This window comes from Mytilus californianus, unplaced genomic scaffold (genome assembly GCF_021869535.1).
Source record: "Mytilus californianus isolate M0D057914Y unplaced genomic scaffold, xbMytCali1.0.p SCAF_7, whole genome shotgun sequence".
Classification (NCBI taxonomy): domain Eukaryota; kingdom Metazoa; phylum Mollusca; class Bivalvia; order Mytilida; family Mytilidae; genus Mytilus; species Mytilus californianus.
This window is the reverse complement of record NW_026262723.1, coordinates 72,941,203-72,954,859: the sequence shown is the minus strand read 5'-3', so window position 1 is coordinate 72,954,859 and position 13,657 is coordinate 72,941,203. Positions and strand designations below refer to the sequence as shown.

The 13,657-nt window shown below is 33.0% G+C and overlaps 1 protein-coding gene across 1 annotated transcript; it reads left to right on the top strand.

The window, feature by feature from the left end:
• The first annotated feature begins 5,425 nt into the window (after positions 1 to 5,425).
• LOC127708590 (ovomucoid-like) lies at positions 5,426 to 12,332 on the top strand. The gene is made up of 7 exons (XM_052213579.1): positions 5,426 to 5,508; positions 7,854 to 7,937; positions 8,094 to 8,282; positions 9,023 to 9,184; positions 9,515 to 9,642; positions 10,269 to 10,434; positions 12,238 to 12,332. The coding sequence occupies exons 1-7, from the start codon at positions 5,475 to 5,477 to the stop codon at positions 12,294 to 12,296; spliced, it is 822 nt and encodes a 273-aa protein (XP_052069539.1). The 5' UTR covers positions 5,426 to 5,474; the 3' UTR covers positions 12,297 to 12,332.
• The last annotated feature ends 1,325 nt before the right edge of the window (positions 12,333 to 13,657 follow it).

Sequence of the window (13,657 nt, the reverse complement as noted above, 5' to 3'; positions counted from 1 at the left end):
CACATTTCTATCCACATCTACTCCTGAACGCCTACCCAGAATTAAATAAATCTTTCTCGGGATATTCACTAAATTCTTCCATTATACATTCCATCTATTTTGATTTTTTGGGGTTTGACTTAGCAAATCATGGGCTTTGTCATCGTTACGGCCCCGCCTAGTGGCGGGTCGCCCGATAGTGATCAGTCTGTCCGTCCTTCCGTCCGTCCATCTGTCCGTCCGTAACAAATTGTGTCCGCTCTATATCTAGAGAACAGTTATGATTTCATACTTTATACTTGACATGTATATTAACCAACACCAGAGGGTGTGTCATAATGTATGTACAACTTCCTAGGTCAAAGGTCAAGATCAAAAACTTTGGTTTCAGTTGACAACCCCATGTCCTATGGTAAAGATCACGTCCGCTCTATATCTTGAGAACCATTAGGATTTCAAAGTTTATACTTGACATGTATATTAACCAACACCAGAGGGTGTGTCACAATGTATGTTCAACTTCCTAGGTCAAAGATCAAGGTCAAAAACTTTGGTTTCAGTTGACAACCCCATATCCTATGGTAAAGATTGTGTCCGCTCTATATCTTGAGAAACGTTATGATTTCAAAGTTTATACTTGACATGTATATTAACCAACACCAGAGGGTGTGTCATAATGTATGTACAACTTCCTAGGTCAAAGATCAAGGTCAAAAACTTTGGTTTCAGTTGACAACCCTATGTTCTATGGTAAAGATACAAATCTTTTACCACACATTATTTACAGTGTGGCACACAGAGATGGCTCCCATCTCAATGATGTCTAGTTTTTTCTGTGGGGTACCAATTTTGTAGTTGCAACTCCTCCTAAATCTAGTACTAGAACTAACTGAAATTTTACCATATGATTATGCCTTTGTAGACTTATTGTGTCACAGTATCTATAGTTTTAATTTAAGGAGGTAGAGGAAAATTGTTGGATGTATATACATGTACCTTATGTCATGCAGTTTAAATCTAGTATATGTGTTGTCCTGGACCTCTTTTAAAGGTACATTGACTTGAAAAATCTATGTTAAGTTTTCATGATTAAATCAATATAAATGGACACTGATATAACTAAACCAAATAAATTTGGCTTATTGCTAGTGCATTTTGGAGCCTATTTTAATCTTACACATGGATTAAGCTTTGACTTTACTTTAATTGTTGACTGACTACCAAATTATGGTATAATAGTTTATGAATAGCTTAGTTAAGTTGAGGAACTGTTTAAGTATCTCTAGTGGCCACATCTGCATTTAGGTACATGTGTCTGCAGCTAGAAACTAATAAACATACAGCCTCATAGTTAGGTATGCATATGTATTTAACAGATAGATGTTACATTAATCTGACCTCATTTCAGGTTAGCTTTAGTTTCTTTGGAATGAAAATTAGCTACAAGGGTAATGATTAAAAATTAAGGACAAAAAAAGAAAAATTGGATTGCAAATTGGGAATTAATTTGCAATTTGTTTGCTATTAAAAAATCAATTTCATAGATTCATCTGATTGCAAAAATTAATGTTCTATAAATTAATCCATATAATGAACTCTGATACAGAAATAAGACCAATGATAAAGAATACAAATATGCATGGCATAAATCTCAATCCGACTAGAACTCTGTAACATAAGATGGACAAAACACACATACTGAGGTCAATCAAATAACTAAATAACAGAAGATAACCAAGACACCAATACAGAAGTCCATCAAATAATCCTGTTAAACAAGATTGCCACAACACATACAGATAAACAAAACACAGATACAGAGGTCAATCAAACAACTTTGTAACCCAAGAAAACCAAAACACATACAGAGGTCAATCAAATACTAGTAACTGCATAGCACCAGCAAACCAAAACACAGATACAGTGGTCAACCAAATAACTCTGTACCACCACAAAACCAAATCAATAGACACATAGATCTATCAAATAACTTTGTAATTTAAGATAATTAAAACACATACAGAGGTCAATCAAATAAATCAATAACACAAGATAACCAAAAACACATACAGGGGTCAATCAAATAACTCGGTTACACAAGAAAACCAAAACACATACACAGAGGTCAATTAAAAAACTCGGTAACACAAGATAACCATATCACACACAGGTAAATTATATTACTGTACAACAAGATAATCAAAAACACATTCAGAAGGTCAACCAAATAACTCTGTAACATAAGATAACAAAACACATGCAGGGGCCAATTAGATAACTCTATACAACAAGATAACCAAAACACATGCAGATCTCGATTAAATGGTTCATTCCTCCTATTCCCACTTTTTAAAATCTGGTAAGAAAAGTTAAAATTTCATGTGGGAATAGGGGGAAAACTTATGCAAACAGAGGATTATACTGTATAAACATTGTTTAATCAACTTTTAATTGACAAGTGTTTTTTTGGATAGGTAATAGGTTATTTTTGTATGTGTATGATTTTTGTGTTTTTAATTTAAATAAATATGAGAGAAATGGAAACAAATTATGAGAAAATTATCTTATATCTTTTATAACGCAAATTCAACAGTAAATTCAAGGAAGCATTATAATATGAAACAAACAATACAATTTAACAGCACTAAAACAAATCACACATTGTAGCACACGCATTAGAAATTCACTGTATATAAGTCTATTAATAAAAGTTTATTTATCTATTCAACGTGAATAAGGTGTGATCTAGGTTGCATCACCAAACGGTAATGTTTCAGTAGTTTTTATAAGTTTAAAGATGTTTGGATATGGGTGCTGTACATGTTTCTTCAGCTTGCTAAAGCTATCCCTCAAGATGGTGTGTAGTCCTCAGTCCCTCTGTTGTGTAATGGTCCCATCAGTATTTTGTTACATAGTCTGTAAAGGGCGTGTAGTTGATGTTAGTATCAATCTGATCTATTTCGTTTAGGGCATTATTAAAATCACACGTCTTCGACCTCAGCAGTAGGTACAAGTGGAAGGACAGCGGCATGGCGTATTAGTTGATGAATGTTGTTGTCTTTCTTATATGGAACCATAATCCCTGTTCCTTGTGCTTTTCTCCAGATGCATTGTGTGTATTGGAAAAAACAGTGGTTTGCGTTGATGTAAGGAAAGACATAATATGCTGCGTTTCGGGTGACGACTTCATAGTCCAGGAAGATAGTGGTAGGCTGAATTTGTAGTTGGTGTTGGTGACATATACATACATCTTTGAGTAAAGTCAGGAACCTTGTGTATGCTAGTTCGCTGTTGGCTGGAAGTAAACTGTGTACCAGTGGATACATTGCACCGTCAACCATTGCGTGAAATGTGTAAAGTTTGGAGAATAGGCTTGGACAGGAGTAAAATGTACCTTCACCATACTAGATAATGATATCTGCTGCTGATAATGTGTTAAATTCTTTTGAGTACTGAAGATTAATTAACATACACCAACTATGTTGTCGTCTGTTAGCAGTTGGTAGTACGTGCCCAAATACCCTCTTTGTTGATTTCATCAATGTTTTTGGTAAAACTGGTAGGTTCTTCTTACGTTTGTTGTACATGGAAATCTTGCAAGATGGGAAATTTTTTTTTTAATATTATCTATCATCAATGTATTTGTTCGGATGACAATTTTTAAGGTTTACAAATTCAATGATTTTTTAATCTTACATTTATTTATCTGCCATATTCTTTATTTTAAGGTTATTCTTTGAAGAAGAAAAAACATATTACAAATAAACAGTGTATACATTTTTATTTTATTTTAAATAATATACTCAAACAGTGTAAGAAATATGTTTTCTTTTTAAATAAAAATACAGTTAAATCTTATGTGAATTTTTAATTAACCTTGATTGTTATAAAAACAAATTATTTATGAAAACATCTATTGTTATTTGCATTTTGGAAGAGAAGGTATAGTGATTTTTAAAAAGTGGGAATAGGAGAAAGACACCGATTAAATTACTGCGTAACACCAGAAAACCAATTAAAACACAGTTACAGAGGTAAATTAAAAAAACTCAGTGAAAAAATAGCCAAAACATAGAGGTCAATTAAATAACTACAACAAGATGAACAAAACACATGAGGGGTCAATTAAGTAACTCCGTAACATAAGATAACCAATACACGTATACAGAGGTAAATTTAATAACTCACTAACAAATGATAACCAAAAACACACATATAGAGGTCAATTTAGTATCTGAGTAAAAAAAACCCACCAAAAACACACACAACAAGGTCAATTGTTTAACCAAAACATACACAGAGGTCAACGAGATTAATCATTAACACAAGTTAAAACATACATATATAATTTGGTGTACAGATGCATCTTGAAGAGACTGGACATATACTATTGAAGGAATATCAAATGACCAATAAATGTATCATGTTTAAGTGACATTGGCTTTATACTTACCAAGTTTAAGGTTCGAGTAAATTAACTTCCCAGATATTAACTGAACTACAATGAATGTATGAATACATCTAAGGAAGTGTGACAATTTACTATCAATGCTAGGTCACTCTTATCTACATTTTATGCTTTATTGACTAATTATGATGTGCAGTCGAGTTCATACATTTGCACCATCCCACAAAAAGAGGGCAAATATGGCCTATAGTTTTGGTTTTATTGACTTTGATAAAGTTTTACCTTCGATTTTAGATCTCTGGTACTAAATGACATAAGATCATATAATAGTGTACGGATTCATTTTTGGTATCATAACAATCTCCTGCCAAATGTATGTTACTCTGGCCTATATTTTGAGCTTTTTTGACTTACTAGTTTATTAAATTTTGCCTCCCACATAAAGAGAGCAAATCTGGCTTATAGTTTAGGTTTTATTGACTTTGAAAATTTTTTCGGTCGAGTTCAGATCTCTGGTACTAGATGAACTAAAATCATATAATAGTCTAGGGATTCATCTTTGGTATCATAACAGTCTACTGCCAAACGTATGCTACTCTGGCCTTTGTTTTTGACTATATTGACTTACTAGTTTATTGACGTTTTAATCCGTTTTTACATCTCGTTCCCTAAATTACCATTAATCATAAAACTTGATCTTGAAATGCATCTTAAGCAGTGAATTAGTATTGACTTACATTTCAAGGTTATTGAACATTCAAGTTTATTTTATAGCCATAACTAGTGACGAGTTTCGGTGAAATTTAAACAATTTGAGATCTAGAACAACAATGAAAGCTGATTTATATAAACTAAACAAATCTTTGGAGGATAAAACTTAAACAAATAGCGGACGAGTATGATAATTTGCTGGGAGTTCATCGGTCATGAATTAAATGACAACAGTTTCTGTAAAGCTGTACGTAATAAGATATAATAAATTATTGTCCATGATCTAAATAACCTTATCAATACGAACAGTCACGATTCCAGTATATTTAAAGATATAGAGATAAGCTAGAGCCCAGAACAGAAAAAAGCAGGCACCATGCTGTGGTCAATTTTACTTCTTGCTGTTGTTGGTAAGTTAACATTCATAATACAACCCTGGTTCTAACTAGGATTTATGATGCTACAATGTCTTTAGTTTTGTGTTTCGAGTCTGTGTGTGTGTGCTTTTTTTCGCCTGTTCACATTAAAAAAGACGAATTGTTTTCGTGTATACCATGAAATATAATTACTTATTCTTATTTTTGAGAATACAACCTTTCTGTGTTTGTGGTGGTAGTCTCTCCAATAATAACAATAACAAGCTTTTGACGCCGTTCTAAAGAAAAAAATGGTTATAGTGTCATGACTGTGTAAACAATTGTATCCACCTTATATTACTCTAAGTTAAGAGTCCGACGAGCTCTTCCTTAAACTGATGATTGTAAAAAAGAAAAAAAAGCAAGAATCTAATGTTAGACCTTGACATATGCCTCTCTAATCGGTGAATAGTTTAAGGGTTCACACCACCTATATACACCAAAATTTCAATCCACGAATGCCAATCATTTTTTGTAAGGTCTCATATATGCATTGTCAAGTAGTAATGTTGATTATACCTATTATAATGTATAAAGTAAATGCACAAAAATACCGAACTCCGAGGAAAATTCAAAACGGAAAGTCCTTAAACAAATGGCAAAATCAAAAGCTCAAACACACCAAACGAATGGATAACAACTGTCATATTCCTGACTTGTTACAGGCATTTTCTAAAGTATGTAATTAATATTACGGAACTAATATTTTAAACCTTTTAACAACACTGAGTGTCGAGAAAACATGTAATGAGAACAATATATATATGGTATCCATTATTTAGAAGATCTATACGTGTTTTCCGTTATATATGAACAGCTGAAAAAGGAGAAGATACCAAGGTTCAATAAAAAACCTTAAGTTTAAAACACCATGACAATGAAAACATCGAAAAGACAAACCAAATAACACAAAACATTGACCAACACATTAGAACGCCAACGAAAACCAGGGGTGACCTCAGGTGCTCCAGAAGGTTAAGTTCCTATTTACCTATGGATCCCGTCGTCCCGGTTGGTCGTGGCAAGTAAACGTCCGGCGATAATCATTCGGTATCTCAAAATAAGGGATTGTGGATACGACAAGTAGCACATATCCGCAGTTGTCAACGAAATCGTGATGACGTCCGTAAAATTTTAGGAGGAGTGACTTAACTTTATTTTAAAATCCCTTGGTGCAATAGCTTCCTTTTGAGCCGCAACCCAAGGATATAAAAATAGGAAACGTAAGCCATGGAAAATAGTATAAAGTCCATATGCAGGTGCTACTGGAATTGCTACGATGAAATGGAAAGTTTATAATGGTAAAATGGAAATCATTTCTTTTGTCGTAAAGTTTAGTTCTCAACCGATCCTCATTGTCAATTCCTAGATGTCAGTCAACATATGAGCAGACTTAAACAAAATTATTTTCATTTACCTGTGTATAATATTACGCAGGTTTCTTCAAAAGTGATGATTTTCTAAAAATTGTTTGACATTTCACAGTGATATCATACTTTGTTTAAACCTGTTTATTTACTTTTGACTTTAATTATTTATCCCTTGTAATTTTTTTATTAACTGTGTATTTGCATTCAGGTGTCACAGGTCAAATTTATTCGTTCATTGTGTGTTAATTTACGTTTTTTTTATTGAGTTAAGCCTTCCAATTGATATTTTATAGTGTGTTTTTCTATGTTGTGATGTTATACTATTGTTTCAGAAAAGGGAGAAGGTTTGGTACCATTAAAACGTTTAATCCCGCTGCAAATGTTTGCACCTGTCCTAAGTCAGGAATCTGATTACAGTAGTTGTCGTCTGTTTGTGTAGTTCATACGTGTTTCTCGTTTCTCGTTTTTATATAGATTAGACCGTTGGTTTTTCCGTTTGAATGGTTTTACACTAGTAATTTTTTGGGGCCCTTTATAGTTTGCTGTTCGGTGTGAGCCAATGCTCCGTGTTGAAGGCCGTACCTTGACCTATAATGGTTTACTTTTATAAATTGTAACTTGGATGGAGAGTTGTCTCATTGGCACTCATACCACATCTTCCTATATCTATTAACTTTATATGTGGTATCCTTTATTTCAAGTTCAACTTGATAGATGCGATCAACTTAGTCACCAAGCATTGAACAATGCAATGCGAGGACATCCTCAGTACGAGAAGTTAAGCGATAATGCTAGCTTCTTTGCATTTTTCTTTAGAAGCTCTTGTATAAAGTCTGTCTCATACAAATAAATGAACAATTCACTACGAAGAGGGGCACAGTTTGTTCCTCTAGAATTTCTTTATCACCATATATCGATGTTTAACTGGTCAATATCAGAAACTCTTCACGCATTTCCTATCTTTTTCAGATTTTGCGTTAGGACAAAGCCAATGCCACAGAACTTGTACTTCCCAGTACGCACCCGTGTGTGGTTCAGATGGCAAAACATATAGTAAGTAGAAATGTAAATACAAAAAAAAAAAAATTAAATGTTTAAACGTCGCTTACTTGCTGCTTCTAATTTTATTCAAAATTAGTTCAATTATTCCTAATATAATCTATTGTTCAAATGATTACTCTCTTTTGATGTTTGGATAATTATTTTTAGGCAATCAGTGTCTCCTGAGTGTTGCAATGTGCTATGCTAAGGCAAAAGGAACCAATCTACATTATTCACATCGTGGCTCCTGTAGTCACCATGTTACCCACCGACCACCAATTCATTCGTCATACAACTGTAAAGATGTCTGTGATGAAGAATTACAGCTAACATGTGGAACTGATGGTAACACCTACCGTAAGTTGTATCCGTTTTTTGATGCGAGTAGTTCTAATTTAGTCAAAATAGGTTAACGAGAAATCGTGAGTGGGAGGGAGTAAACCGTAAAATAAAGAATAGACAGACCTGGAAAAAACCATTAAGCGAGTTAGAACAATAAAATGCATATGGTAAATATAAATACTAGAACTTCGAAGGGGGATTAAATGTGTTAACTTTCTTCTTTACATTCTCCTCGACTTGTTTATCTCAAATGTACTGAAGCCACAATGAAACAAGGACCATTTCCTACACTGGTTTTACCGTTACCTGGTATTTTTTCTATGTTCCACAAAACCGAGGTCGTGTACAGAGTTCATTTACATCCTCCCATAAACTTACAAGCACCCTTTTCAACAGATTAATGATTTTGTATATTAAAAAAAACTTTTATCTTGTCTGCTCTGTCAGGAAAATCTTATGGATCTATTTTTGTTTTATAGAACTTAAAAAAAAGCCTTGACAACAAATCCGACAATTGATAAATATTAGGTAGCGGGAACAACATCTTTCAAAATACACTTTCAGTTAGGAATAGAAATGCTACAGTGTGAATAGAATTACAGATTTTCAAGAGCTATCAATAATCTCCACTTGTTTAAAATACTGTCAAAATCAATGTATTTGATGGTGGAACAATTTTTACGAAGTAGACATCTAGCTGGATAAATCAATAGAAACACGAAATTTGATGTGAATATGTATTTGATCATTTTCAGATAATAGATGTTTCCTAAGCTTGGCAAATTGTGAAGCAACTAAAACAGGAGATCATGTTAGTTATGCTCACTCTGGTGAATGTACTGAGATGGACAAAAACTGTCCACACACCTGCGACAATCACCTAGATCCCGTGTGTAGTACAGGGAATATCACATTTAGTAAGTAGCCTCAAAGTAAACGCATGTATAGAACAAACTAAATATCAGTTGTTTAGCCAGGGTGAAAATCTAAAGATCCAAAGTGTTAGTAAATTTAAAGGCAATATCGTCTTCTTGTTTCAAATCATTTATATAGATAAATGCTGGTGGCTGATAAATCAAAGAACTATATATATATTATAAAACAAGCAAAAACAAATAAAACGTTATATGCTTTATTGGTAATGCTAAAAGCAAATAACTAATCGTACTAGTAGTTATTTTTTGTATATTGATAACTAATACTTGTCATTTTTTATTATATTGGTCAATCATGTTTTTTATTTCCAGAAAATCCTTGTTGGTTGACCATGTATGGATGTAAATATTCCCATCTATCTAGTACTTTATCAGATAGATATCATATGGCACACAATGGTTCATGTGACGGGACAGATCCTTATGCATCAACAACAATGGTTAGGATACACGTTATAATGAAAATGTAGATAAGATACAGGAAACTGCAAAAAATATGTTTTATAGAAGCACCAAATTTGTTTTGTGCATTCATGAAGTTCAAATATCTGAAATATCTTAATTTTGCTCACAGGAGAACGCCGATGATCTTTATATTTTTATTTGATGATTGGGAACCGTTTTCTAAATATCCTTATATTCTTCTTCTTTCAGACGTTCCTGTGATAAATATGACATGACAGAGCTTCTCCTATATAATTGTTTACATGAGCTATATATGCAACAACAACAACGGTTAGAATACGCATTTTAATGAACATGTAACTAAGAAAACTAACACTAGTGGCTGTTAGAGTGAATTATAGCCATCCTGCGTTAATTAACGGTCCATGTTCTGGTTTTTTTTTTCCTTTATGGCATTCTCCGGATAAATGAGTTAATGTATATCAAGATTAAATAAATTATATTAATTGTTGAACGAAAAAAAAAGGCTCGAATTTTGGAAGTAGAAATCTCTCTTTCGAGCATGAATTGGTGTAAAGAACATTGCTTTACTGGTGTAAACGCAGTCTAGTGGTTTTTCATCATACATTAAACATACAATGATTTACTATAACTTTTTTAGATCGACTGTAGTTCATATATGACCCATGGTTCCATAGCAGGAGAAGGAAGCACCGGGCATTTATGGAACTGTCCAAGAGAACACGAATATCTATGTGGTGCTGACCACCATACATATACTGGACCATGCTCATATTGCAGACGTATGGACTATAACAAAAAACTTGGTAAGTAAACGCATCTGAAACGCTAATTGTTGAAAAAAATATCGAATACAAACTAAACGAAAACAAATAAAAACTAAAAACGGTACTGTGGAACTCATTAACTTGACAAAACAATAATGGTAATAATAGTAGATATATTCCAAAGGGATATTCAAAATTATGTCAAAAACAAACTGTCCCTATTGTTAATTTTCGTTTTTTGGACGGTGATGTTCCTTTGGCACCATCTTACAGTGTTTATATATCACAACTTGTTCGCTATGCCCGCGTCTGTTTTGACGGTTTGGATTTCAACGAACATAATCTATGTATTACTGATAAATTATTAAGTCAGGGATTTCGTTACCTCAAATTACTTAAAACCTTTACTAAATTCTTCCATAGATATAAAGATTTGGTTTTGAAGTTGGGTTGTACCTGTAGAAAACTTATTTCAAACGGGATAGCACATCCTAATTTTTACAGAGATGTTGTTTACCTAGCCTGGAAATTTAGAAACGATCCGGGTAACCTTATCGATCTTTTAAATAAACTTTCTCTACAAGGTTACCAATTCAACACTGTAATTAAATCTTTGAATATTGTTTTTATTGGTATTAATATTGATTTTGTTATCAGTAAATTAAATCAAACTAAATATTATTTTTATATACATATGCATATTCATGGCTCTACAATCTGTCGATACCTGTATCTTGGCATTGCACAAGGTCATGTTTATAGTCTTAGATGCATGATTTTTTTTTCTTAGTTGTTATTGGCTTTGAACTAGCTGTCAGTAACTGCGAGTACTATCAGATCAGTACTTATAGTGTCTTTTTGTTGTGGGGATGTATAAGTACCCTGTCACGTCCACTCTGTTTTTGTTACTTGTTTTTGTGCTTTGTATCTATCTAATGAGTTAAGCCCTTTTCAACTGATTTTTATAGTTTGTTCATACGTTGTACTGTTACACCACTGTCCCAGGCTAGGGAAGGGTTGGACGCTCGCTAACCTGTTTAACCCCGCCACATTCTGTATGTGCCTGTCCCAAGTCAGGAGCCTGTAATTCAGTGGTTGTCGATCGTTTGTTGTTGTATATCATATTTGTTTTTCATTCATTATTTTGTACATAAATCAGGCCGTTAGTTTTCTCGTTTGAATTGTTTAACATTTGTCATTTCGGGGCCGTTTATAGCTGACTATGCGGTATGGGCTTTGCTCATTGTTGAAGGTCGTACGGTGACCGATAGGTGTTAATTTTTTTATGTCATTTGGTCTCTTGTGGAGAGTTGTCTCATTTGCAGTCTTCTTATTTTTATATTGACAATGCTATATAACAAAATACGAAAACGAGGAAGACAAATAATAGTGATAATAAAAGTCAGGCTAAATACTGATTATAGATTTTATCAATATTGTAAAAGTCAGTGTACTATATTTTCAGATTTATTACTGAGTTTTACAAATGATAATTGAAAAGGGACAAAACAAACCTTTGTCCCACTTGTGCCCTCATGTTGAGGCTTAGGGTGACAAATACTGTAAATTCGAGGGAAGAAATGGATTTAAGAAAGAGGAAAATAGTCTGAATATGGTCACCAATAAGTACCTGTAACTTTAAACCTTCTAATAAAAAAAAATCGGTACACCTGATTTAAGATCAAGAAATAGTACAATGGCAGATAGAAAAGTAGTCCAGAGAAAGATTTGCAAGATGTTTCTGACAGTATTAAAGAGTGACTGACTAAGTAATTATTTTAAATGAATGAGATTATTTTTAGCTCGTGTAAGTGTTATTAAATGTTATATATTTTCTTGCAGATGAGAATAACATGGTGCACACCATCTCCAATTCTGCCTGCAAGTCTTGGATTGGTTAGATTTGCCTTTAATGAAATAAAAAAAAATTACCATTACATCTTATTTTTTCTATAAACTAGAACTGATGTGTAGCTTTTATCTATAAATATGAATAAACACAAAACTACAGGCTCTCCCTAATCATATGTCATTGACTGGTACAAAGTTCTATAAAACAATTTGTTTTACATATTTTCCATTGGCGTCTCTTATGAAACAAACTACTGGAATATCTGGTTTCATTACTGTAGCAGTTCGCAAGAAACGTAAGCTTTTTTGTCATATTTGGTCACAAATGGTTCTAGGAGATCTTTCAGTATACCTTTCAAACGTTTCAGTATAAACTAATTCCCAGACTATGGCAATATTTACAAAGAACTAAAACCAGACTTTAATAGATTCAGTAGAAAATTAAAACTGTCCTGCCAGGCTTATTGGTCGACTAACTGATAACATGAAAGCAAAAAAAAACTATAACCTTATAATAGAAATTTCTGGTTTCTATTGATTTGGGTGTTTCTGTAGAAGTGTTAGTACATATTTCTCATATAATCCAAGAGAAAATTCTTCGGACATTCATTTTTCTTATGGCCATAACATGTGACCGTTTCTGGAAAAACAAGATTAATTCAATACCATGAAAGATATTGATTGATGTGTTTCCCTCGGTTTTAGTTTGTAACCTGGATTTGTTTTCTCTCAATCGATTTATGACTTTTGAACAGCGGTATACTACTGTTGCCTTTATTTATTGTTCATGATCTTAATAAATTATCAATATGAATAGTCACGATTCCAGTATATGCAAAGACTAAGAGATAAGCTAGAGTATAAAAACAGAAAATCAAGCTATTTTACTTCTTGTTGTGGTATGTAAGTTAACATTCATAATAATACCCCAGTTTTGGTTAGGATTTATACTCTTCCAATACCTTTAGTTCGTGTTTTTGTGCTCCTCTTCTTCTTTACATTTGAAATGACCGATTGTTTGTGTCTCTACCTTCAAATATCATTACTTATGAGCATTATTGAGAATACGCACTAGTTGCATTTGAGGTGTTTGTCTTTCCTCATAATAATCATAAGAATCTTTTGGTGCCATTCCGGGAAAGAATCCAGCAAAGTTGTGTATGTCACGTAATAAAAATTGTTAGAACATATACATTATATCTACCTTATACTAACTAGAACTTGGGGTTGAAGAGCTTGCAATTGTTTTAATTTGTTATAGTAAAAGAGAACAAGAAAATTATTAAAAGAGTTGTAAATATATCAAACATTTTTTCCTCTCTCTAATTGGCCATCAGTTCAAGGACATACACCACCTATATTCCCCAACTGCTTAATTAACGAATGACAATTATTTCTGTAAGGTCCTTGT